Source organism: Zootoca vivipara, chromosome 9 (genome assembly GCF_965207765.1).
Source record: "Zootoca vivipara chromosome 9, rZooViv2.hap1.1, whole genome shotgun sequence".
Classification (NCBI taxonomy): Eukaryota; Metazoa; Chordata; class Lepidosauria; order Squamata; family Lacertidae; genus Zootoca; species Zootoca vivipara.
The window spans coordinates 59503564-59531515 of record NC_142592.1 but is presented as its reverse complement, the minus strand read 5'-3'; the positions used below and the strand labels follow the sequence as shown (position 1 = coordinate 59531515).

The 27952-nt window shown below is 47.4% G+C and overlaps 1 protein-coding gene across 1 annotated transcript; it reads right to left on the bottom strand.

Annotated features, from left to right (window-relative positions):
* Positions 1 to 35: 35 nt before the first annotated feature.
* LOC118091322 (solute carrier organic anion transporter family member 1B3-like) lies at positions 36 to 27804 on the bottom strand. The gene is made up of 15 exons (XM_060279164.2): positions 27553 to 27804; positions 25138 to 25306; positions 21811 to 21952; positions 20618 to 20750; positions 19128 to 19234; positions 17096 to 17242; positions 16253 to 16351; positions 13401 to 13634; positions 12278 to 12442; positions 11224 to 11419; positions 8452 to 8614; positions 7371 to 7555; positions 6162 to 6226; positions 4953 to 5070; positions 36 to 362 (listed from the first exon to the last, which is right to left on the bottom strand). Exons 2-15 carry the CDS (start codon positions 25267 to 25269, stop codon positions 149 to 151), a joined length of 2100 nt encoding a protein of 699 aa, XP_060135147.2. The 5' UTR covers positions 25270 to 25306; positions 27553 to 27804; the 3' UTR covers positions 36 to 148.
* Between the last annotated feature and the right edge of the window lie 148 nt (positions 27805 to 27952).

The following is a 27952-nucleotide window of genomic DNA, read 5'->3' as shown; positions in this document are numbered from 1 at the left end:
TTATTATCAAACACAGAAAGAAATGACAACAAATGTTATTAAATAATGCACTGCCGTGTTGGACAATTTAATCTTTGATATAGTCAAGATGCCCCCCTCCAATGGTCTGTGCATGATTGCCTAAGTGCAGTGTGGTGGTCCATTTGTGCTAGATGCAGGTGTCCATTTCTGCATCTGAAAGGCTTGCCATAGGTTCGGCACCATTAAGCTTCGTTTCCCCATTCAGAGCATCTTCTTTCCTCCTGGTTTCAGGGGAATCAGCCTGTTTTGCTCCAAAATGTTTCTTTACGAGCAAGAAGAAGACAAAGCCCAGCAGATAGGATGGAGCTCTTAAGCCAAATGTTAGACCCAAGAAATAATGTCTGCATAAGAGAAGAGCCCGCAGAGGAATTGTGTTTATATTTGACTTTTTCATTCCTGCTTTTTTGATCTATCTATATTATTAGCACAGAAAATCCTACCGTGTTTCTCATATTATAAGTCATGTCTTATATTAATTTTTTCTTCAAAAAAACACGACATGGCTTATTTTTGAGGGATGTCTTATTTTTTAATAAAGTGCACGCGGGCGCTGTTTGCCGGGCTTGTCAAGCCCAGCAAACAGCGCCCGCCGATCTTCGGTGACAGGCGGGGGTGGGCGGAGAGCGGAGAACGATCTCCGCTTCCCCCCCACCCCCGCCTGTCACACAGCACAGGTCGGCGGGCGCTGTTTGCCGGGCTTGTCAAGCCCAGCTAGGAGCGCCCGCCGATCTTCGGTGACAGGCGGGGATGGGGGGAGAGCGGAGAACGATCTCCGCTTCTCCCCCACCCCCGCCTGTCACACAGCACAGGTCGGCGGGCACTGTTTGCCGGGCTTGTCAAGCCCAGCTAGGAGCGCCCGCCGATCTGCGGTGACAGGCGGGGATGGGGGGAGAGCGGAGAACGATCTCCGCTTCTCCCCCACCCCCGCCTGTCACACAGCACAGGTCGGCGGGCGCTGTTTGCCGGGCTTGTCAAGCCCAGCTAGGAGCGCCCGCCGATCTTCGGTGACAGGCGGGGATGGGGGGAGAGCGGAGAACGATCTCCGCTTCTCCCCCACCCCCGCCTGTCACACAGGACAGGTCCGAAGATCGGCGGGCGCTGTTTGCCGGGCTTGTCAAGCCCAGCAAGGAGCGCCCGCCGATCTTTGGTGACAGGCGGGGGTGGGGGGAGAGCGGAGAACGATCTCCGCTTCCCCCCCCACCCCCGCCTGTCACACAGGACAGGTCCGAAGATCGGCGGGCGCTGTTTGCCGGGCTTGTCAAGCCCAGCAAACAGCGCCCGCCGATCTTCGGTGACAGGCGGGGGTGGGCGGAGAGCGGAGAACGATCTCCGCTTCCCCCCCACCCCCGCCTGTCACACAGCACAGGTCGGCGGGCGCTGTTTGCCGGGCTTGTCAAGCCCAGCTAGGAGCGCCCGCCGATCTTCGGTGACAGGCGGGGATGGGGGGAGAGCGGAGAACAATCTCCGCTTCTCCCCCACCCCCGCCTGTCACACAGCACAGGTCGGCGGGCGCTGTTTGCCGGGCTTGTCAAGCCCAGCAAACAGCGCCCGCCGATCTTTGGTGACAGGCGGGGGTGGGGGGAGAGCGGAGCACGAGCTCCGCTTCCCCCCCACCCCCGCCTGTCACACAGGACAGGTCCGAAGATCGGCGGGCGCTGTTTGCCGGGCTTGTCAAGCCCAGCAAGGAGCGCCCGCCGATCTTTGGTGACAGGCGGGGGGTGGGGGGAGAGCGGAGAACGATCTCCGCTTCCCCCCCACCCCCGCCTGTCACACAGGACAGGTCCGAAGATCGGCGGGCGCTGTTTGCCGGGCTTGTCAAGCCCAGCAAACAGCGCCCGCCGATCTTCGGTGACAGGCGGGGGTGGGCGGAGAGCGGAGAACGATCTCCGCTTCCCCCCCACCCCCGCCTGTCACACAGCACAGGTCGGCGGGCGCTGTTTGCCGGGCTTGTCAAGCCCAGCAAACAGCGCCCGCCGATCTTTGGTGACAGGCGGGGGTGGGGGGAGAGCGGAGCACGATCTCCGCTTCCCCCCCACCCCCGCCTGTCACACAGGACAGGTCCGAAGATCGGCGGGCGCTGTTTGCCGGGCTTGTCAAGCCCAGCTAGGAGCGCCCGCCGATCTTCGGTGACAGGCGGGGATGGGGGGAGAGCGGAGAACGATCTCCGCTTCCCCCCCACCCCGCCTGTCACACAGGACAGGTCCGAAGATCGGCGGGCGCTGTTTGCCGGGCTTGTCAAGCCCAGCAAGGAGCGCCCGCCAATCTTCGGTGACAGGCGGGGGTGGGCGGAGAGCGGAGAACGATCTCCGCTTCCCCCCCACCCCCGCCTGTCACACAGCACAGGTCGGCGGGCGCTGTTTGCCGGGCTTGTCAAGCCCAGCAAACAGCGCCCGCCGATCTTTGGTGACAGGCGGGGGTGGGGGGAGAGCGGAGAACGATCTCCGCTCCCCCCCACCCCCGCCTGTCACACAGGACAGGTCCGAAGATCGGCGGGCGCTGTTTGCCGGGCTTGTCAAGCCCAGCAAACAGCGCCCGCCGATCTTTGGTGACAGGCGGGGGTGGGGGGAGAGCGGAGAACGATCTCCGCTTCCCCCCCCCACCCCCGCCTGTCACACAGGACAGGTCCGAAGATCGGCGGGCGCTGTTTGCCGGGCTTGTCAAGCCCAGCAAGGAGCGCCCGCCGATCTTTGGTGACAGGCGGGGGTGGGGGGAGAGCGGAGAACGATCTCCGCTTCCCCCCACCCCTGCCTGTCACACAGCACAGGTCCGAAGATCGACGGGCGCTGTTTGCCGGGCTTGTCAAGCCCAGCAAGGAGCGCCTGCCGATCTTCGGCTCTGTCCCCCGATGCGCGACGGCTCGGGGAAGCAGGCAGGGAGCTCCTGCTGGGTCCCGCGCCTTCGCCTCTCGCTCGGTCGGGGCTACACGACATGGCTTATTTTCGGGGTATGTCTTATTTTTCACCAACCCTTAGAAATCCTGTCATGGCTTATTTTTTGGGGATGCCTTAAAATATGAGAAACACGGTAAGAGCGGCTTACGGTGTAAATTGCAACACAACATAATAATAATAATGATGATGATGATGATGATAATTTGAAATGGAAGTGTGATAATGTGCAAAATATTTAGCAGAAGGCAAAACAGATAGCAGCAGCCACAAGGATCAACTGCTAAAGAAAACAAAAGATCACTGGAATAAATTAGTCTTGATTAGTGGGTGAACTCAGTGCTCCTCCATATATTGCGGCCTCATTAAAGCAGCAAAGTGGGGGGGAAACTTAGCTAATTTTCAGAAAATGCACATCAGATTCATCTGCCAAGCCCACTATTCAAATTGGCCTATCCACAGAGATCAGGGGGCGGGGCAACTTGGGGAGCAGTCTTCCCTCAGGTCCACTCCCCAGGTGTAAATTAGCTTGCCGAGGCAGCCCTCGGCAGCGCAGTCGGCCAGGAGCAAGTCTCTGTCCATAGAGCCAGAAGCGGGTGGCTACCAGGCCATAGAGCTTCCTCAGCACTTAGGGGTGGGCCATCCATGTAAACCTGCATTTCTCCCCCCCCCCCCACAAGCAGACCCTGTCATACCTCAGACCTCCTCTGGGGGCTGAGATGTATACGTGCCCAATGCCTATGCCTACCTACATCTGTAATCAATAAAGTTGTGGCCTTTTAATCCCAGACCATTGTGGTGTCCCCTTATTCATATGCCTTAGCTGGGCAAGCTCAGTAGGGATGGGGACTCTGCATGCAACTGGTCCCGAAACTACGGCTAGTACAGAATGCAGTGACTAAACTGCTGGTGTGGCCCAATGGCACGTGTTATCTTTCCTAAGACCCCTGCCCTGGGTGTTCATCTGGTACGCAGGCTGAGGCCCTACCTGCCCGCAGACTGTCTCACCAGAGTGGTGCATGCTCTGGTTATCTCCCGCTTGGACTACTGCAATGCGCTCTACGTGGGGCTACCTTTGAAGGTGACCCGGAAACTGCAATTAATCCAGAATGCGGCAGCTAGACTGGTGACTGGGAGTGGCCGCCGGGACCACATAACTCCGGTCCTGAGAGATCTACATTGGCTGCCAGTACATTTCCGAGCACAATTCAAAGTGTTGGTGCTGACCTTTAAAGCCCTAAATGGCCTCGGTCCTGTATACCTGAAGGAGCATCTCCACCCCCATCGTTCAGCCTGGACACTGAGATCCAGCGCCAAGGGCCTTCTGGTGGTTCCCTCATTGCAAGGTTACAGGGAACCCGCCCTGTGGAACGCCCTCCCATCAGAGGTCAGAGAGATGAACAACTACCTGACATTTAGAAAATACCTAAAGGCAGCCCTTTTTATGGAAGTTTTTAATCTGTGATATTTTAATGTATTTTAATGTGTGTTGGAAGGCGTCTGGAGTGATGGGGAGACGGGACCCGGCCAGATGGGTGGAGTATAAATAATAAATTGCTATTACTATTACTATTACTACCAGGCCAGGTTAAGTGATCCCTCCTCCAACACTGGAGGGGGAGATAAGAACATAGAAAGCTGTCTTATAATGAGACAGACCATTGCCTAGCAGTGACTCTCTAGGATTTCAGTCTCTCCTAGTCCTGCCTAGAGGTGCCCAGAATTGAACCTGAGACCACCTGCATGAGACCTTTTAATTCTATGATTCTATGGTTGCACCCCATAGAATCATTAATCAACTAATTTAGCCAACTATAACTTGAAGCCCTATTGTTCTCTTAATAAATTGCCCAAGAGAGATGGATCCTGGTGCCAGGCATTGAAATTAATTGACACAGAGACGGCTAGGCTCAGACGACTCCACGTGGAAGGCTGCCATGCCAGGCAGGAAGTCATCTAGATTCAGCCCAACCATTGCATTAAGTTAATGAGACAGCTACCTTTGAGATGACAGAGAAGCTCTGGGATTCCAATGAAGCTCACCTGTACACAGTCGCATCATAAAGCATGCAAGCTCCTCGCTTGCCGCAGCTGCTGCTTGCCCACTTCAAGCAAGCCCTGTCTATCACTGCTCCAAAATAAACAGGGGCTGGAATTCCAGCTGAAAAACATCAAGCGCTAAATATAGGTTGTCATCTAAAGCACATTTTTAGACAATATTCTTGGGTAGGGTAATAGTAGAGACAGGGTGTTTGTATGTGTGTAAGTCTTAGAAGCCCAGTAACCCAAAATACTGAGCAGATCATTGCAATAATGTATGGCCTGCCTTGCTCAGGTCATTTTCTTTCCAGCAGTGGTCAGCCAGTTGCCTTTAGCAGGGAGTTGATGGTCCTTATCGTCTTATACATCCACGGTTCTGAGACAGCCCCTCCCCCCCGAAAAAACAACAACCTCTGAGCATGCAGGTTTCATAAGCCAGTGGCCATCGCCACTTGGGGGATTTGCTCAACCGAATCATCTTAACAGATAACTAACGGCAAACATTCTTCAAGTATGGAGCAAAACTGGCAACAGCCAGTGGCATAGGAAGAGGGGGGGCAATAGGAGCACAGTGCCCCCGACAGCCAATCTCGGTAGGGTGCCATCATGGCTGCCCCTCCGCCTGCGCTGGGTGCCCCGCCCCCACAGGCAGTGGTCCCCACCCCCAGAACACGCAGCACACCCCTGTGGGCAGTGCGCCCTGCCCCAGGACGTGCTCCCTGCCCCTGTGGGCAGCACGCCCCAACCCCAGAACATGCACCACACCCCTTTGGGTGGCGCACCCTGCCCCGCCTGCTCTCCACCCCCCCCCCCCCGGTGCCGGAGCATGAAGCTCCGCCACTGGTAACAGCCACAAACAAAGAGAGTGATCTCAGATAGGGAAAACCCCAACATTTGCAGAAGTACAAAAGTTCCGGGGGGGGGGGGGAACCACTAACATCAGCCCGATGAGGAGCATGCTCAGTGGAATATACATCTCTCTCATACAGAAACCAATCCAAATCCTGTTTACATTGGACGGGGTCCTTCTGCCCAACCCAGCTGGCCTACATCAACCTCCTGCTGAGTAACGTCAGTGTCGCTCCAACAGAAGCCTGCCCACCCATACTGCTTGTTTGCTCACTTGCCTGTGTGAGTGTGAGTTTATGAAGAACTTGGGGGGGGGGATGTCCAGCGATATTCAAAAATGACCAGAATGGTGATGTTTCTTACCCAAAGCTCTCAAAACAAGCATATAGACACCAACTGCAAGTGACTTCAATTCTGGATCTACGCACCTAAATGATGAAAGAAATCAGCCTTAGTGGAAAATATGCTTCTATACATTCCTGCAAGTTTCTATAAATTATCCGTGATGCTACTAACACAGTGAGCGACCCGTCGCTAGTGCTTTGGCTGTGTTATCATCTATTATTTGTTCGCCACATAAGCACCTCAATGTGATGCGCAGTAAACTGACAGCCGATTCCTCCCACCCTGGCATTTAAGCAGCAATGTGGGGGGGGGGGGGAGAGAGCACTGGAAGGGAGCACAATTTGCATTCTGATGGTCCCAGATTCAATTGTGAGCACCTCCAGTGCAATGCAAGGGTCAGCAAGACCTCTAATCAGGGTGGATCAGGCATCCTCAAACTGCGGCCCTCCAGATGTTTTGGTCTACAACTCCCATGATCCCTAGCTAACAGGACCGGTGGTCAGGGATGATGGGAATTGTAGTCCAAAACATCTGGAGGGCCAAAGTTTGGGGATGCCTGGTGTGGATCATCAGTGTGGAGAATTCTGAGCTGATGGACCAATAGCCTGACTCAGAATAAGAAGGCTTCTAATATTCCCTCCAATCTAATTGACGTGGTTATTGCAGAGCACGATGGGATGTTGGGAAAGTGTGACAAAAGTGAGCTTGGTGCAAAAGGTGAGTTCAGGAGTTTGCACAATTCAGCAAACTTTATGGCCATGGAGGAAGGGCAATTATGTGCACTCAAGCCTTGCCTCCAGGGAATTTATTCAGCTCTGAAAGGCTAGGGTTTGGGGTAAAAAAGAGGAGTTGGTTCAACTCCCTCTAATACTGAACTCAGATTGTGAGTGTCAATAGAAGTGGGGTCCTGATGGAAGACTGGGCCACTATGAAAGAAGGGGGGGGGAATCTCAAGATTTGCAAAGGTACAATTTACCACCCTGGCCTCCTTTGGGAGGCAGAGCAGGATAGAAACTGAATAATTAAACAAATGGGCTCTTTCCTCTTTTTTTAATTGAGAAATTAGCATGCTCGGTTGCCACAGTATTCTAAGGTTCTTTTGCCGGGGTTTGGAAATCTGGAGCAGAGGGCAATGGAATTATTTGTTTGCAGGGAACTTTTAATATAAAACAAGGATGGGAACAGATATTATGGCCTTTCTTGTGGCAGGCACAACTTGTTACTTACCGAATCATGATCATGTAATAAGGAGTCCCTCCTAGTGCATAGAAAAAGGAACTCGCTGTTTTGATTACTGCGTAATAAATAAACTTTCTTGAGCAGCTGTCAGTCCTTGGACATTCTCCCAAAACTGCCGAGGAATTCCTCGGCGCAGAATCCCCCTTTTCGATGCAGCTACAATTCTGAAAAACCTGAAAAGAAGGTTAAAAGTCTTTTGCACAAGGTAAATAAATGAATAGAAGCTAAATCCTGGACTCCGTATTCTGCCTTTGCCCACCTTTTAAAAAAAGGAAGTAGGCACTGGCGGAGGAAGAGGGGGGCGAGGGGAGAGAGGGGAGCGCACCGCCCCCGGCACCACGATCCCAGTGGGGTGCCATCGCAGCAGCTCCTCCCCCCCGCGCGCGCTGGGTACCACGCCCCTGCAGGCGGCGCACATCCCCAGTACGTGTGCCACGCCCCTGCAGTCAGCTTGCCTGCCCCGTCCCCACCTGCTCTCTGCCACTGGAAGTAGGAGACACCAGATGTCCTTTAAAAAGTTCATTCTCCACCCCCAACCCCCCAGTAAGTTTCCGAGCACAATTCAAAGTGTTGGTGCTGACCTTTAAAGCCTTAAACAGCCTCGGCCCAGTATACCTAAAGCAGCGTCTCCACCCCCATCGTTCAGCCCAGACACTGAGGTCCAGCTCCGAGGGCCTTCTGGCGGTTCCTTCCCTGCGAGAAGTGAGGCTGCAGGGAATCAGGCAGACGGCCTTCTCGGTGGTGGCGCCCGCCCTGTGGAACGCTCTTCCATCAGATGTCAAGGACATCAACAACTATCTGACTTTTAGCATTCCCATCATATGTCAAGGAAATAAACATCTGTCTGACTTTAAGAAGACATCTGAAGGTAGGCCTGTTCAGGGAAGTTTTTTAATGTTTGATGTTTTATCGTGTTTTTAATATTCTGTTGGGAGCCACCCAGAGTGGCTGAAGAAACTCAGCCCAAATGGGCAGAGTATAAATATATTACCATTATTATTATTATTATTATTATTAGTAGTAGTAGTAGTAGTAGTAGTAGTATTTTTCAGGGAAACAACTATCTTACTGTGTCTTTCCTGGATCCCGTCACAGCTTTACATCCAGCAAAACAAGGCGACACATATGTCATCCCGTCTTCTCCACAGATCGGATCCCACTGGTTTGTGGCACAGTTGCAATTCAGGTTGCAGGCTGAAGATAAAGGATTTGCGCCCCGTGCAACTGTTTTCCTTGTGGAATAAGCAGGGAGGTTTTCCTTTAGTTCATCCTAAGGCACATCTAGCACAGGGGTAACCAACAGGGTGCCCTACAGATGCTGGAAGAGTGTTCTACAGCATGGGACTAGATGCTCAACTTCTAGTGACTTTGGTGAGAGGGGCGAAACAGCAGTAAATTACATGGAACAAGTTGGCATTAACTCTTCATTAGCAAAAACAGGATCTGCACAGCCGGCATGGCAGGCCTAATGAGCGCGGCAGCTCATCTCCAGCATATTGGCCCCACAAAGCAGCTGTGGAGACTGAAGGTCCCCACCTCCCCACAGCTCCCTAAGTCCCCTGCTTTCCAGGGTTTCCTCCCAAGCAATCTGAGACTACGCCTATGAGAAGTCAACTTCTTCTCGGCCCTTTTCATGCCTCTCTTGTTTCTGGGAGATAAGTGGGGAGGGCAGCTTGTCACAGCAGGAGTGGGAGAAACCCATGCCTCTTCACCAGCTGGACTCATCTCTGCCTCTTGGCTTCCCTCCTCTCCTGTTTTAGCTCCTGCCTCTGATTCTAGATTTTCCTCTGCCCCTGACTCTCTCAGCTCACTAAGCCCTGTTGCCTCTTCAGCTTCCAACACCCCCTTTCCCCAGTCTTCTCCCTCTGGCCATTCTTCATTGTCCCACCCTCACCTCAATCACTTGGCTTTGAGCCTTCTTCCTTTGGGGGTTCCTCAGCTAGTTCCTCCCACCATTTTTCTGTGTCCATTGAGTCCATGACGCACAGGGAACAGCAAACAGCTCTCCTCCAGAGGATCTCACGGATCCTTGAGGTATCCTGGACCCACCCAAGTTGTGCAGAAATTTGTCTTTGAACATGAGACCATTGAACCTGGCCTGGTAGTTGAACTGGCATTACTCTTAGGCACACCGAGGTGATTGTCTCAGGAAGTGAGCTTCCATTGGGATCTAGAGGTGGCAAACCCCACTGCTGTGTCTGCCCTGCCACCAAGCCCAGCTGCTGCCTCTGCTGCCAGAAAAGAGAGGAGAGGAGCAGGACCTCGGCTTCGGCAGGGGGAAGGAGGAGGTGGAGCCAGCAACTCCCCATTTTGCCTCAGGTGGCAAAATGTGTTGGGTCACTCCTGCCCAGCTGTCAATTTGCATTTCTAGGTACAGAAAGTATTGATCTGATATGACCGTTCCTATTCTAATCTAGGTACAGAAAGTATTGATCTGATATGACCCCTTCCTATTCCAATTACAGTGGTACCTCGCAAGACGAATGCCCTGCAAGACAATTTTTTCGCAAGACGAATGTGTTTTGCGATTCGATGGTGATCTGATGGTGACTCGCAAGACGAATCTGTTTTGCGACAAATTCTTCTTGTGAATCGCGGTTTCCCATAGGAATGCATTGAAATTTAATTAATGCGTTCCTATGGGCAAAAAAAGAAATTTCAATGCATTCCTATGGGAAACCGCAATTCGCAAGACGAATTTTTCGCAAAATGAATTGACTTGTGGAACGAATTAAATTCATCTTGCAAGGCACCACTGTAATTCAAGAGGGTTTCGGAAGCTTCTCTGTGTGAAAGAAACAAGCAGAAGTTTCATGATGTTTGGGTTATTCCCTGCAGCTGGCTTAAACTGGTTTTGTTATCTCTTCAGTCAAGGTCATGTTGACTATAAAAGTAAGGCCAGAAGGAGCCTGCATTTTCACTTTCTCTTTCTATCTCTTTTCCTTCTGGTGTGGTGTTCTGTACATAGTATGCTTAGTGTTAAGGTTTAGTCTTATTATAAGGTAAAGGGACACCCTGACCATTAGGTCCAGTCGTGACTGACTCTGGGGTTGCGCGCTCATCTCGCATTATTGGCCGAGGGAGCGGCGTATAGCTTCCAGGTCATGTGGCCAGCATGACAAAGCCGCTTCTGGCAAACCAGAGCAGCACATGGAAACGCCGTTTACCTTCCCGCTGTAGCGGTTCCTATTTATCTACTTGCACTTTGAGGTGCTTTCGAACTGCTAGGTTGGCAGGAGCTGGGACCGAGCAATGGGAGCTCACCCCGTCACAGGGATTCGAACTGCCGACCACCTGATCAGCAAGCCCTAGGCTCAGTGGTTTAACCACAGCGCCACCTGGCTCACCTAGTCTTATTATAAGTTATTGTAAATTTAAGTCAAGTCAGCTGCAACTGGATTTCTTATGGACAGTGCCAATCCTGAATGTATTGGATCTGTGACCATTATGCTCATTTGCCTTCAGTAGCAGTAGAGCTCTTCTGGATGAAATATTAACTGCCTCTGGTCTATTTTTGGGAATCCCACCCAGTGGAGATGTTTTAGCAGAGGTGCCACATGTAGAGGTGCCCACCAGCTGGAGCTTCCAGGCCAGGCCTGTGGGCAGCTCCACACAGAGCACATTGCAGAAGTCCCATTTCAAGGTTACCAAATGCCAGAGTGGCCAGGTTGGCTAGATACAATCGCAGCTGGCGTATACCAGAGGAAGCTGGTAAAAGGCACTCCTAGCTGCCGAGGTCATGTGGGCCTCCAATGGCAAAGACGGTCCCAGGAATACCTCCAAAGCTACGTACCAATTCTTGTTTTTACAACCCCCCCCCCGATGCATCCATATCACATACCCATCATAAGATACTGTCAATCCAGCCACCGTGCGGTTCTCACAGCCCACTACTAAGTAGAAAAGTGAAATGACAAATGCCAGAAATGACAGTATATATGCCATTTTGGTTGCGGCGACTATGCCAAGTTTGTATTTTTTCATGATGAAACCTCCTAGGAACATACCAAGGCAGACTGCTGGTACGGCTGTGACGGCTGGAACAAAAGACAAAGAAGGAAATAAGGCTCATGTCCCGTCCCGTCCCCCCCTCCCCATCGCAAATAACTTAACAGGAACAGCAAACGGGTGGGGGAACTGAAAGGATACCCTGGGAATGTTAAAAGGGGGAAAGGACCAACATTAAGAATACAGTATCGCTCCTCCTCTTTGTGGGAAATGGATTGAGGATTAAATCTGTAGATTTAGATCTTAACCTCCTATTAGAGATGTGTGGGAGAAATGCAAAAGTAATCTGATCAGCTGAATCGGGAACAACAAAGAGTGGTGAAAAGGGGCTGAACTGCCTTCTTCCTACTGCTTCAGGTGGGCCATGAGGATTAAGCAGTGTTCCAGAAGCAGCTTGGGACACAAAGACTGCGTGTTTCTTGGACAGTATGCATACTGACTGGATAATCTGCAAATTGCCTGGAGAATGTACAAAACACATGTGAAATATGCACATTCCCCAATACCGATTGACAATTATGGTTGTTATTGTTATTAATGAAATTTCACACTTCTTCCGAAGGTCAGTGGGTGGTTGACAACATAAAAACACAAAATGAAAACACAAAATGCATCATAAAAACAAGAACCAAAACAAATCAATTACCTCCTCCCACAAATCAAGGCATATTGGCTCGAGAATGTACAAAGTTCACTCAAGATATGCAAAGTGCCCAAAGCCTGTTGGAGGTTATGTATATTGACTGGGAAACGTACACAGCTCCCTCTTTTAGGAAGGGTTATGTGCACATTCACCATGATGCCTGGTGAATGTGCACAATGGCCAGTTACTATGCACATTTACTGCTCAGCTCCCTTTCATTAATACACACACACAGAGGACTCACCTGTTACAAAGTTAGACCTGGACGCTGGCTGACCGTACTGCTGCTCTATGTATTTGGGGGTGTATGTTAAGTAACCAATAAAGCTGTTGAACTGCAGCAACGATGAGCACAATAACATAAAGTACATTCGGTTGCCCAGCGTTTTCTTCAGGGACTTAAAGAACTCTGAAAGAAAGAGACATGGGGTGCTTAGTGCAGGCCAGATCTGCACGTTTTATGAATGGTCTGCACATCGTTTGATAAAACATCAAATTCAAAGAAATGATAACATTTGGACCCATGGGAGTAACTACCCAGTCATGAACTGATATCCTAGTTTATTTGTTGCTGTCAATTGTATCTCTGAGCTATGGCAGCAATAAGCATTTTCTTTTCCAGTTTTTTCCTGGTTTTGCTTTTAATTGGTTTGTTTTTAATTGCATTGTATTATGAAAAAAAACCTTAATAAAATTTATGAAAATAATAATAATAATAATTTCCTCTCTCATTTCTATTTCTCTCTAACATCGCTGCCTAACACTGCCCAACAGCCTTCCTTTGTTGCACTGGAACTGCTTCCCCTTCGCCATTCAACTGACCACATGACACGACTGAAAAGGTCAGGGGTTAGCAAACTTTTTTTCTGCAGGGGGGCCGGTCCACTATCCCTCAGACCTTGTGGGGGGGCCGGACTATTTTTTGGGGGGGGAATTGCCCCCGACTCTCCCCTCCCTTCTCCACAGCACTGGACGAGCCCTGATGGCTGCTTGCCTGTGCCTTGCGAGCGGCAGGGGCTGCAGCGACGGAGGGACGATGAGTAGCAGCACGAAAGGGCTAGCTCTGGAGAGGGGCTGCTTAAAATGGCACTCAGCCAACCACGGCTCAACTAAGCCCAGCCCCCTTCCTCCTCTAGGCAGGGCAGGGAAAAGCCAGGAGGAGAGAGGGAGCAGGCGCAGCCGCCATGTGTGCGAGGGAGGGAGGAATGGTGCAGCCCAAACAATCAGAATCCTTCCGCCGATTCACACGGCGATTCCCAGACCGTCCGCGGGCCGGATCCAGAAGGCAATTGGGCCGGATCCGGCCCCCGGTCCTTAGTTTGCCAACCCATGGAATAGGTCCTGGGCAGCTAGGGCAGATCTTTCACCTTTCAGTTTTGAGAAGCGAGCTCCCTGTTGACTTTCAGACTTCTGTATATGGCTTTCATCAGCACGACTTTCCAGTTTTTTCTTTTCACTAGCGCTCGCTCCTTCTTTGTCCAGGCTTTTAGGCAGGAAGCAGAAAGGGATTCCGGCAATCAGATTGAGGACGCCAGCCATCAAAAAGCCCAGCCACCATGCGCCAACCCAGCGGGAATCAGTTGTAGTTATCGTTACTGTATCTAGAGTAAGAGACAGGTCAGAGTCCGTCTGTTATTATCCCCAACAGAAAGGACTCTGGGTTTTTTGGGGGAAAGCGCTTTCTCCCTTTTCGTTTCTTACCATGGATAGTTCCATGGTAAGAAACGAAAAGGGAGAAAGCGCTTTCCCCAAAAAAACCCAGAGTCCTTTCTGTTGGGGATAATTCAGACTGAAATTCCCAGGTGTCAAAAAAGGTTATTTATGTAAGCCACTACTGCGGCCCATGTTTCGTTAGCCCCCAAATGGAAAACGAGCAAGGTCCCAACCAAAGAAGAATGGTGACTTAAGTTGACTGAATATGCAAAGCTTGCAGATTTAACACATAGAATGAGAGAACAAGAGGAACATATGTTTAGAGAAGATTGGGGAACGTTTATTGAATATATGGGAAATAACTGTGTACAAACACTGGCAGCAGTGCCGGATTTATGTATAAGTTAAACAAGCTAAAGCTTAGGGCCCCACTCGCTTGGGCCCCCCAAAAAAACTCAAAAAAAGAACTGGATGTACATCTCCAAAATATAACATAAAAAAATAAAAACCCAACATACAGCAATAGTGTTTTGTGTTGTGTAGTCTCCTATGATGTAAGTAATGGGCCCCACCTGCTAGCCTGCTCCCTAAAATATCACATATTTTTTTATGTGAAAATGGCTTTAGATACCTATTAGGTCCATAAATTACCATATAGCATATATTCAACACACAAAAAACCAGCGACAATTTGTTGTTGACAAAGGACAGCTGGACATATAAAGGGCCCCATTACCTTCAGTAGCTTAGGGCCTCATCAGACTTAAATCCGGCCCTGGGTGGCAGCATTAAGATTAATTCAACAGTGTCAATAAGTTATGATGGATGTAATGATGGAATACTGAATAGTATAGATTCTGTAAAATATGCAGGGATTTATGATATGTAAAAGGAACCATGGAAAGAGAAGAAGGGAAGTCATTGATATCTTAAGGATGTATAAACTAGTACTGTATTTTAAATTGTAAAACAGAAAATTTAATAAAAATTATATAAAGAAACGAAGAGGGAGGTCCCTGCCCCGAGGAGCTGGCAATCTAATGACACCTTAGCTTGTAGTGACACAGAGGAGGGCTTTTTTTTTTTACTGGTGACACTGCTGTCCCCATCTCTATTGCTATGCCGTCGTTGACCCTTGAAGTCATACCTGTTTAAGCATCCGTTCCCAAATGAAGCTTCTCAATGGGCTTGTTCCATTGTATATTTTAAAAGATGGGTGGTTTTAGTGTTTTGATTAAATTGGTATGTAAATTCTAAAAGGGGGCAGGGAAGGATGAACCCTCAACGAGAAGTCATATGGAGAAACTAAGTAATATATTTAAATATTTAAATAACACAAGTCTTCTTTAGGAACTTAAGGATTTATATATATTTGTTTATTTGGTAATATTTTGTTTCTTCTGTATCTTATCTGGAATGTATAATTTTTACCATGTAAGAAAATCAATAAAAAGCACACTGGAAAAAAGAAAAGAGAGAAAGTGATATTTAAATTAAAAAATTATAAGTTCAATACAAGGGAGGGAGCCAGCAGAGTTTGGGTGGGGTTGGGTTGGGGAGGAGGGGTGTGAAAATAAACAGGGGAAGAATGTGCATTCAATTACAGAATTAGAAGGATGAATTGGACAATATCATGTAGGTGTCCTGGGCAAAAGGTTCAGGCTTGCCTTCTGCTCCATGGGCCCCAAATGCAACAAAGGCCAATTTTACAGGAGTGGGTAGGTGGCAGTCACAGAAATATGCAAATATCCAGCATTTTCCAAGCAAACACCACTAACAGAAATAGTAAAGAGTACTGAACAGACAAGAACAACGTGATACATTGCTTCAATATCCCTCCCCCAGAACACAGTGATTGGGGGGCCCTAGTTAAAAAAAAAAATCTTTCCCTCTGATCAAAAGCCAGACCTGTCAGTCACAAAAGAAATGTCTCTCCCCCATCTCTCCAACCTGTTTTCTTTATACAGTGGCACCTTGCAAGACGAATGCCCTGCAAGATGAATTTTTTGCAAGACGAATTTTTTGCAAGACGAATGTGTCTTGCGATCTGATGGTGACTCGCAAGATGAATTCGTTTTGTGAAAAATTCATCTTGCGAATCACGGTTTCCCATAGGAATGCATTGAAATTTAATTAATGCGTTCCTATGGGCAAAAAAAAGAAATTTCAATGCATTCCTATGGGAAACCGCGATTCGCAGGACGAATTTTTCGCAGGACGAATTGGCTCACGGAACAAATTAAATTCGTCTTGCGAGGCACCACTGTATAGCAAGCTCTGGGAGAAAGGGTTCGTGTTTGTCACTCTGCAGTGGTTCCTCCCATAAATATCTGAATTTCTGAAGCATTCCAAAGCACTTCCGAGGTCCCATCAGGATGCTCTGGAGAGGTCCCACTTTGGTGTGGACATGCCCCAAATCTTTCCAAAATATCCCACTTGGGCTTGGGAGCTGTCCAAATGTGAAGGCTACAGAGCTCACAGCTCCATATGATTCAAAGCTGTAAGTCAGGGTATGCTGCATGCCACATGTTACAATCACTGATCTCCAGCTTGCAAATCATCTTACCTAGATCCACGAAGCCAATGTCAACATACAGTCTGGCCAACAGAGATCCCAAAAGGAACCCAGCCATTGGACCAATCATTCCTATTGTGTGCAAACAGCCTGCAGTTATAAAGAAAATATTATCAGTATATTCCAGTGCACACAAGCTTCAGAGCAATTTGGGACTGCAGAGCAGGATGGGATGTCCCATATTTCATGCCCCTTGAAAGACCAGAAAGATGAAAAGGTGACACAGCCCTAGTTTAAAGAATCACATGTTATGAATAACTAGGATCAAACTTGCATTTCAGAACACACATTTAACAGTGCAATTCTACACGTGTCTGCTAATAAGTCAGGTCCATAGAGTTCAATGTGGTTTACTCTCAGGTAAGTGGTTACAGGGTTGCAGCCTTATCAACATACGCACATTGATAGTGTCCTTCAGCAGGTGTCATAATGCAAGGGGGAACTCTGTCAGAATTGGTGAATCTTAAAGAGATTCACAAACGTTTTCCTGAGTAATAAAGCATTGCAATACTGGTTTTTTATGACTTTTTACCTCAATTGGTTCCAAAGCTTGAGAATTTTTTGAAGAAATTGCACACTTCTCAAGTCAAAGCAGATCAAATTGTGAATGAGTCAAAGTGTGATGACAGAAAATTCAAATTTAGACAACATGAATGCAAAATGCTTCGAACTCTGCTGATGACCGAAGCCAGATTTTACTATAAAGAGGCTTTTTGACAGGCTATCCAACTCAGGAGCAGGTGCAAAATCTGAGTGCTGCAGCTTGAAAATCTGCCTTTGTTTTTGTCAGGCACTACTTAGTACTAGAGATGAGATTTCCCTATGAGATGTTACCAATATAAAAAGGAGCGTCTTCTTCTCTCGAGAAATCATCCAGGTATGATATGCCCAGTGGAGTTATTGGTGTTTCACCTATTCCACGTAGTAGATTCCCCATCAAGACACAAATCCACGCATAAGATACAACTTCTTTTGCACAGCCTGCAAATAACAGCAATTATAGCAGGAGAACGTAGTCATGCCTTTTGCACAGAAACACATACCCTCCCAAGCAATCCCAAACAGGAGATGTTCACCAAGGATGTTCTGGTGGTGGGATGTTCAATTCCTATGCTCCCAGGGACTAACCTCTTCTCCACACTGTGGTCTGGGGATCAGAAGCTCATTTTGCCTGACAAAATGAGCTCCACAATAGAGTTGACATTAATAATGATAATGATAATCTACCTTTTGCCTCCCCATTGACTGGCAGACATATACATGAATGAACGATGAAAACATCTAAAAAACAATGCAGACTGGGAAAGATCTCTGCTTAAAAGGTTTGTTGCAGAAGGAAGGTTTTCAGTAGGCACCAAAAAGACAAGAGAGATAATGTCCGTCTAATTCTGACAGGAGGGAATTGCAAAGGAAAGGTGCCACAGCACTGAAGTTGTGTGGAGTGGACCTTCTGGTATCTGCAGGTATCTGAAGGATGCCCTCAGCTCCAGAACACAGCGATTGACAGGGCATATAAGGATAGACATGATATTTCAGGTGTAAGGGGAAGAAAGTACAGAGAACCTCCCCCTTGCATCGGAAGTAGCTCCTCCCCAAGCAGTGATGGAAGCGAGGGCTCTGAGGAGGCTAGTCAGGAAGTGGAGAGAGAGGGCCAGGGCTCCAGAAGCATGGGAGAGCCCTGACTACACAGGAGGGAGGAAAGAGGGGGAGAAGGGGGGGGAAGGAAAGCATGGAGCATAGACCCTTTCCTCCGGTTCCAGAATTACGCAGGAGAAAGACAGGGAGGAGATTCACTGTCCCGAGACTCCTATGTTGGAGAAGATCACGTGGGGGGCAGTGCCGGATTCTGCATCAGAATGAGCAGATATGTTTTACACACCTGTCTCACTGTAAATAGACTGCACTAATAAAAACTGTTTAAAGACAAGCATGCGGAGCGTCGTTACTCTAGAGTAGTCGCGAGAACCCCTGATATCAGGCACCCTGGTCCCAAGCTGTAGGTGTAAAACCAGCAGATTGAACTCAGTTAATTGGAGGCCAGTGCTTTCAGCAGCAGCATAACATTGTGGAAATGTCCTGCCCCAGTGAGCCACCATATTTTGCACCACCAGTAGCTGTAAGCCCTCCCCAGTCACTGAGCACAGCAATACATACATGTGCACCCATTATGGGTGAGGGATGAGGAACCTGGTGTTTGCAAATTCCAAAAGAAATGCCCCGACCCACCCCCTTTCACGTGTCATCACCTGCGGTTCCATGCCCACGTCCACTAGCGGTAGCCAATGATATGGACTTGGTGTGGGGTAAATTATAACATGGAATAAGTGACAGGATAGAGAATCGTAGAGAAGGGTCTAGAGCTCCCCAAGGCCATCCATTGGTTCCATTTTGCTAGCATAAGGATCAATGCTCAGAGCTCGCCATAACTAGATAGCAAAAATGGAATCTGAGTGACCCTCCGGATATTGCTGGACTACGACTCCCATGAACCTTTGGCCATGATTGCTAGGGCTGATGGGTGTTGGAGTCCAACAAGATCCAGAGGGCAACATGTGGGCTACCTGTTGTACAGTCCAGCACTTCACACTACCCTTCAAAAGAACAAGAGTGGGCAAATACTGAGTAGAGGCACCGGCTCTGCTCTCCAAATCTTTGCCCCTGCCTGCTCAACCCCTGATCTCCCCACATTGAATGGAAAGGTTGGAAGGCTTCCAAATGCATTCAACTGAGCACTATTAGATGCTCCCCTGCCCAACCTTCATGCTCAATGCATGGATATTGGGATCAGGGCCAGCATATCTCTCTCCCCCCCCCCGCACTTCAGATGGGCTACTTACAAGCTTCCGTGAAGAAACCACAACCTTACCCGACACAGACATCCCAGGTGATTCTGGGACTGTTTGGTTCAGTAAGCAAGGAGAGAGGTTGGATGTCGAGTTCTCAGATCCTCGTGATAATGTCTCGTATTCATAACTGAAAAGAAAGGTAAACCAGAGGTTCACCCCACAGTTATCTTTTGCCCCTTTCTAGGCACAGGTCCACACTTTAAGGTTCTGTGACAAAATGAGCTACCCGCTTTCTCCAAGAAAACACACTCTTTAATGCTGAATCAGAACAAATGGCAATTCGGGTTTTCCACAGATTGTTGAGCGGGTTTTCATGGAGGAAACACCCCCCACCCCAGGCGCTTAGATGGGGGGTGTTAAAACAGGAACCTGTGCCTAGAAATGTGGCACAAAAGCAAGTTTGGATAAGCCCCTAGGTGGATGAAGAAAGATGCAGAGAGGTGCCTTGGCACTGGAGAGTGGGAATAGCATGGTGACCATTTGCAATTATAGACAATGTAGATAAGGAGAAGTAAAGAATGGGGATTTCGTCCTAAATTTCAGAACTATTTAATGCATCGTCAAGAGTTGCTTAGACAAAGTGGCTGAAAAGAAGTTTTGTAGCTCTAGATGACACTGGCCATCTTGGAGAAACACCGAAAACACCCCCACTCTGGGCATAAGGGGGTTTGATTTCTAAGCAGACACAGACAACATGGGAAGGAAACCAAATGGGATTAGGATTGCAGTTCTTGGATTGCAGCAATATTATTTTTATTGTATTTTGTGTTTTGATTGTTGTAAGCTGCCTTGACGCTTTTATGTCTGTTAAATCGGAAGGTGGTGAATGCCCTGTATCTCTGCATGTAATTATCCTTATTTCACACTTCACTGAATTTTGCAATATAGCCGCAAACTTTTTTTCTTTTTCTTTTTTTGGAAAAAGTACAAAAATGCATATTTTAATATTAAAGGGTTTGCACCTAACAAAGTTCTTCTCAGGGTAAACCCGATAGAATTAATGGACCTAAGTTAGGCATGGCCATTCATTTCAATGTGTCTGTCCTGAGTCGAACTAGCATTGAAAACAAACCAACACGTTTTGAAATGTTTATACTGGGATAAAACATGTCCCAATACATATTTGAAATTGTTATGAACCAGAAAGGGACAAAATAAAAAAAATCCTTCCAGTAGCACCTCAGAGACCAACTAAGTTTGTCATTGGTATGAGCTTTCGTGTGCATGCACACAAATTCAGATATGAATCTGAAGACGTGTGCATGCACACAAAAGCTCATACCAATGACAAACTTGGTTGGTCTCTAAGGTGCTACTGGAAGGAATTTTTTAATTTTGTTTCGACTACGGCAGACCAACACGGCTACCTACCTGTAACCAGAAAGGGACAGATATGTTCACCTCTACTGTTCATCTTTATATATGTTTCATTCTGCATCTCAAATAATACCCTTCAGAGACAGAGGTGTGGCCAATCTAACAAACTAAATGTAAACATGTTTGTACTTACTATCCCATGAAAAAGTGAGGCATTGCTGTTAAAAAACTCCCAAGGGACATGATAAAACATCCAACAGCAATCACCCTTGGCCGATGGAATTTTGCCCCAAAGTAACTCACGAACGCAATCACCAATAGATTCCCTGGAAAACAACGTAAATAATGATAGAGTCTTTATTTGTTGCTAAATCACTTAGTACTTGTTCTCATAATCTGCTGGTGTTTTCTGGGGGGGGGCACTGCAAGGAAACAGGGATAGTAAAGTTATGATAAAATTGGTTTCCTTACACAGTTGGTCAATGACTTGCTACCATTGTGGATGCTACATCTACGGCGTGGGTGCACTTCCAGATGTTCTTGGACAGCAACTCCCATTATCTCTGGCCATGCTGCCTGGGGCTGCTGGGAGTTGTAGTCCAGGAACATGAGGAGGGACATGGGTTCCCTACAACTGTTATAAAGGGTCCTAATGACCACAGCAACTCTTCTTGGTGGGTCTTGCCCCATGAAACAGTTGCAGAGGCTGAAGGTCCCCACCTTCCTACAGCTGCCTAAATGTCCTCCTCCCTCAGGCCGTTCCCAAGCAATCTGAGACTCTGCCGGCATGCCTGTCTGTGCTCCTCCCTCTGCATGCCTCTTCTGGTCCTGGGAGACCAGGGGGAGGGGAGCTTGTCCCAGCAGGAGGGGGTGACACCCTGACTTCTTCACCAACTGGACTCATCTCTGCCTCTTGGCCTCCCTCTTTTCCTTCTTCTGCCTCTGAGTCTGGATTTCTCTCTGCCACAGACTCTTCCCGCTCACTCAACACTGATATCTCTTCAGCTTCCAATACCTCTTCTTCTGGGACTTCTCCCTCTTCTCCCTGTGACCACTCATCATTGCCCCACCATCAGTCCCCAGGCTCTGAGCCTTCATCCTTTGGGGGTTTCCCAGCTGGTACCTCCCACCATTCCTTTGTGTCCATCCAATCATGACAATGGGCCTTTGTTGTGAACCGGGAGGACTCTCCTTATGTCCCTATCTCTCATGATCCTTTCAATCAACATCCACCAAGAAGGAACCCTTCTCACCCAGAAGGTGCATATAGTGTTGTGGGGAAGAGCAAGGAATGGAAGGTGGTGATCCACATTATTCTCAGCTCAATTCTCCAAGGGCTTCCTCCCCTCCTGCTTCCCACTCCATGGCTTCTCTTTGACTACTTACCCAGTTCAAAACCTCCATCCATGAAGCCAGCCGTAGAGGAAGAGATGCCGAACCTCCTTTCCATTTGGGTGAAGGAACTTTTCATCATAGCCCCAGAAAACACTTTACTGAAGTAGGTGAATGCCAGGGCAGCAAGGAAGGCCTAATAAAAGATGGGAAAGGGGGTGGGATTGGAGAATGTCACATCATCAACGAGCTTTCTCCAGGATAATGGAAGCCACCCTTCCCTATTCTCTGAGAGATCAAAGTCCTTCCAGAAGTAACCCTTTATCCTTCAGAAGAAAAAGTTTGATGCAGTCAATGGCTTATAGCCAACGTCAGTCCTACTCAGAGTAGACCCATTGAAATTAATGCATGTGGTAAACTTGAGGTCATTCATTTCAATGGATTATGTCTATCCTCTCCAACAGCCTTGCTGTTAACACACACAAAATATGCAAACCACTCATTTCCCCCCCCTGCTCATTAGCATAGCCCTGCCCTGAGTTCTGTTTCTTGGTAATGCCACAATGTGACAAAGAGATGGAAGTCAGAAACTGTTTACAGCAGTGTTTCCCAACCTTGTGCCTCCAGATGTTTTGGGACTACAACTCCCATCATCCCTAGCTAGCAAGACCAGTGGTCAGGAATGATGGGAATTGTAGTCCCAAAACAGCTGGAGGCACAAGGTTGGGAAACACTGGTTTACAGTATATGCAATCACTGATGGTGCATTTTAACTATGCAAGAATGCTACAACATCCTTATTTGATTGGCTGTCACAAGACACTTCCGATGTATTTTGCAAGCTAGTAATTCCCTCTCCCAGAGAAGCACAGACACTTATGCAAAACAGAAGCCAATATATGTTTTGAGCTGATTTCTCTCTGTTGCCAATTCAGGCAGGTAGTCTTGGGTTCAATGTTTATCCAAATATTCTCCAGCTTTGTCAACACAGCCCTCTTGGTATTTCATCTGGTCCCAAAACAAACAAAGTCCTGGTGCACTGGTTAAAAGTTACAAGTGCTTGAATAACATAGTTACAGGTGAGTAAACAGTGTGGATTGGGTTTTGAAGATAGTTTGCAGTCAAAGGTCATAGACTTTTTTTCTCAGGCAGGTTTATTTTTCAGTTTATTGGGACAAAAAGATATCAGGAGACGAGCTGTGTTTCAGATGTTCCATGAGAATTGTAATATGTTGAGATCCTTAGATTCCAGAGTAGTCCCTCAATATCAGGTCTTAAACAGGTGTGGGACAGGTCTTAAGCCACCACAATGGCCCCTAGATTTGTTTCTCCTCCTCCCGGAAAGCAATAAAGGAACCAGGTAGCAGGGGCTCTGCTCCAGCAGCAGAAATATGAAGTAGTCCCTCAACTGTATTTTCCCAGGATCTGATAGGCTGTGTGTGACTGAAGTCATCTGCAAATGCTTCTTCAGCAGCTATCAAGCCATGCCCAAGAAACAGTATTGTGAAATGGCTGCACTCTCAGAAGAGCCATTTAGGAAGTTTAGTGGGTAGTCCTTCCTCTCAAATATTTCACACCAAAAGTGAGGCTCAACAATATTTTTCCAACAGTTGGCTATTGTTCCTGGAATCACAGAATCATAGAGTTGGAAGGGACCCCAAGGAATCTCAATTAAAGCATCCACAACAGATGACCATCCAACCTCTGCTTAAAAACCTCCAAGGAAGGAGGGTCCACCACCTCTCATAAGAGTCTGTTCTTCTGTTGAACAGCTCTTACTTATTTAGTCAGAATCTCCTTTCTTGTACCTTAAAGCCATTGGCATGGGTTCTACCCTCCAGAGCAGGGAAAAACAAGATCGCTCCATCTTCCATGCAATATTAACATATTTGAGGATAGCTATCATATCTCCTCTCTGTATCCTTTTTCCCAGGCTAAACATACCCAACTGCTTCAATTGTTCCTCATAAGGCTTGGTTTCCAAACACTTGATCATCATGGTTGCCTTCCTCTGCACTTGTCAGTATCCTTCTTAAATGGTGGCACTCAGAACTGGACACAGTATTCCAGGTGTGGTCTGACCATGGCAGAACAGAGTGATACTATCACTTCCCTTGATCTGGACACTATACTTCTGTTAGTGTAGCCTAGAATAGTATTAGCTCCCCCCCCCCGGCGCGCTTCATCACACTGTTGCCTCAGGCTAAGCTACTAAGACCCCCTAGATCCTTTTCACATGTACTGCTGGCAAGCCAGGTATTCCCCATCTTATATTTGCGTAACTGATCCTTCCTGTCTAAGTGCAGAACCTTAAATATGTCCCTGTTGAAATCCGTTTTGTTAGTTTGGCCCCAGTTCTCCAATCAGTTAAGGTCATCTTGAATTCTGGTTCTGTCTTCTGCAGTGTTGGCTACCCCTCCCAGTTTGATGTCATCTGCAGATTCATTGTCCTCATCCTTATATTGATCGGTTATTTGTTGATTATCGTTATAAGCCAGCCTTCCCCCCCCCCCAATGTGGTGCTCTCCAAATGTTTGTGACTCTAGCTCTCACCAGCCCCAGCCGGCATGGCCAATAATCATGGATGATGGGAGCTGTGGTCCCGAATGCTTGGAGGGACCCACATTAGGGTGAGGTTGTTGTGATGATGCTTTGGGGCACTGAGGGAAATGAAAACGGCACTCTTAGTCCCCAGGGAACCTCGTGAAAAAATATTTATGGCGTGGCAGATAGAGCCTGCATCATGAGTGGTTGGCAGTTGCTCAAGGCTGTAGTGTGCTGATGGTCTGGGAACTGCCTTGGCAGGGTGCACAGACCTAGCCTTGACATCTAACGATCCTTTGCGTTAATGATTCCCATGCGGTGATTCTGCATCTCACGCATAAAGCAACAAGATGTGCAACCCGGGTTATTTGGAGTTAGAACAGAGATGGGGAACATGTTACAAGACAACAATCCTCATCACCCCTAATTATTGGCCAAACTGGCTGAGGCAGATGGGAATTAGAACCCAACACCATGTGGAGGGCACCCTGTTGGCTTCCTTTGATGCCTATGTCCTGAAATTAACACTACCCCCTTTCATGTTTTCAGAAGAACAAGAGAAGGCATAAAGTGAGTAGAGGAGTGGCTACGCACGTACCAGCTTCTCCCCCCAAAATTTGAAAACACCTGGAGAGTCACTGACTCCTCATTGGAGCTTAGTAACTCCCCAGGTCTATGAAACTGAAAAAGGAAGAAACCCAACCCTATCAGTGGTGGATATCAAATGAAAACCATACATTTCCAAATGGAAGAGTCTTTTTTTTAAAAAAAAAAGACTGTTGCAAAGCAGAAAACATTAGACTTGAAAAAAAGAAAAGAAATTAGAATTCACTGGACCTTCAGCCCTTTGCAGCATGAGGTTTTTGTCCTGGCTGTGAGTTCCTTGGTACCTTCATCCACCTTAGACCGGTCTGCTGCTTTTGTTTCCACAGCGGCTCCATTCACATTTCCTGACTCAGCAACCTTCATGATTGTGATTTCTTATCTTCAATGATTTCCCCGTTTCCTGCGAAGAGAACTCTCAACGCATTAACACAAGACACGCCACATTATCCTTGTACTTTTTATTTCACATGGAATGAAGTGGGGGTCTTCGAAACCATTCAGTCAGGAATTATTTGTAATTGTCTCATCCCAAGAGCTTTTCTTTGTACTAATGCTGAATAACGTGAAAACTGGGGGGGGGCACGTGTTGACTTGTGTTGTGAGAAACTAATTACTGGATTTTGTAGAGTCTTGAACCAAGCATCTTGGCAGTTGGACTGTGGGGTCCTAGCACCACTGCAAGCTTGGCAAACTTTGCTTTCAGGGACAGCCCTACCATTAGGCAATGTTAGACCACTGTGCAAGGGAGTTGTTTCTGTTGAATCCTTAGCTGACCCTTAGAAAAAGGACTTCCTGCCCTTGACTTTTGGTAGCCAATATTTCATAATCTATGAATGTTTGGCTTTAATTTCCTAAAATAAAGTTGATGGAAAGAAACCCACCCCCATCATGTACAATCATAGTCCCTTCTTGCTGAGGCTGTAAGAACACCAAAAGAGCATCATCTAGTACTTGTCTAGCCAACTAGTGTAGATGCAAATCCAAAGCCCACAAGTAGGACATCAGCACAATAGATCTAAACTGTGATGGTTCCCTAGTGCTGGTTTTAAGATCTGCTCCTGGAGTTATTATCTCAGCATCATGACTGAGATGATGCTCATAGAATCATATGGCTGTAGCACTGGAAGGTATTCCAAGCATCATCCTGCAATTAGGAATCTCAGCTAGATCATACATGGCAGATGGCCTTCCAACCTCTGCTTAAAAATCTCTAAGGAAGGAGAGTCCACCACCTCCCAAGGGAGACCATTCCACTGCCTAACAGCTCTTGCTGTCAGAAAATTATTCCTGATGTTTAGTCAGAATCTTCTTTATTGTAACTTGAAGCTATTGGTTTGGTTCTTACCCTCCAGAGCAGGAGAAAACGGGCCTGTTCCCTCTTCCATGTGTCAGCCCTTCAGATATCTGAAGATGGCTACCCTATCCCCTTCTCAGTCTCCTCTTCTCCAAGCAAAACATACCCAGCTCCCTCAACCATTCCTCATAAGGCTTGGTTTCCAGACCCATGATCATCTTGGTTGCCCTCTTCTGACACATCCCAGCTTGTCAATATCCTTCTTAAACTGTGGGGCCTAGAACTGGACACAGTACTACAGGTGTGTTCTGAGCAACGCAGAATAGAGTGGGACTATTTGCCTAATCCCAAGGAGGAATGAGTGCATTGTGTCAATTTCAGTTTCTCATTTTTTCCCCAATCTTAAATTCAGATCTTCACATTTATTTTTATTTTAGAGATTTTTTGTAACGCTTGCTTGTACAGTGGTACCTCGCTAGATGAATTTAATTCATTCCATGGGTCTTTTCTTATAATGAAAAATTCGTCTAGCGAATCCCATAGGAATGCATTGAATTTTTTTGAAATTTTTTTTGCTCATAGGAACGCATTAATTGAATTTCAATGCATTCCTATGGGAAACCGCGATTCGCTAGACAATTTTTCATAAAACGAATTCGTCTAGCGAGGCAACCTCCGCTAGAAAAATCCTTTCGTTAAGCGGAAATTTCGTTAAGCAGGGCATTCGTTAAGCGAGGCACCACTGTAATTAAACCTCGAAACAGTTTACGGAAAAATAAAGTTAAATATTAAAATGATCAATAAAAGACAGTCTAATGCACAATGTCAATATTTGCAAATAAAGCCAGATTTCAAAAAGACACTACGGTGTTCGGTGGCCTTCATCCCAAGGGAATCAAACCCAAGGTAAGTGTTGGCACCTGTGAAGTCTCTCAGCTCTTGGAGGTTAGGGTGAGCATAACAACATTTCAGTCAGGAAAAGGCTTCCTATTTAGAAGACACGACACAGAAGGGGGGAAAATGGAAGTGGGTGGGAAGGAAACTTGGGCACCTGTTCTTTAAGTTGGCAACCCACACTAATTTTTCATGGAGGTTGTTCACACATGGTATGCAGAAAGGCATCCAATGAGAAGCCACCACATGATGACACATCAAGTGTTGAACATGCATGCATGAATCAGCCTATTATCCTCTGTTGCTCTCTTGAACCAGAGGAACAAAAGAACAGAGTCTTTCTTTCTTCAGCAACATAGGTCACTTAAGTATTTTTAAAAGCCCACATGGCTTTGCCATTTTCCCAGAGAGAACCAGTGTACTTCATCATGCCTAATAGGAAGCAAAGCTTAGCCTACCTGCGTTATGGATCCTTGTCAGCAGCAGCTATGGCATCATTCAATACAATACAGCATTTCCCCCTAAAACAAGGTGGTTCTGAGGTCCATATGGGAAATCATTAACTTTCCCGACTTCCTAAGCAAACAAAAACCAATTTGTGTTTAGGGTCCACTTGTGTAATCCCAAGCCTTCTGCTCTCACTCTTGGAAATTCATGCATTTCTCTCTGGTATCAAAAGAAATGACTTAGGCAGAAAATGTTCTGAATGTGATCCTGGCATATTTGCAACCTTGCTTTGAAAGCGCCCCGTGGTGTGTTTGTAGACAGAAACACTCATTGTTTCCTATGGCTAAATTCTTCCTTGCATCCAAGTCCATAAAAAGATGTATCCATCTAATCACTGAAAAAAATAAATAA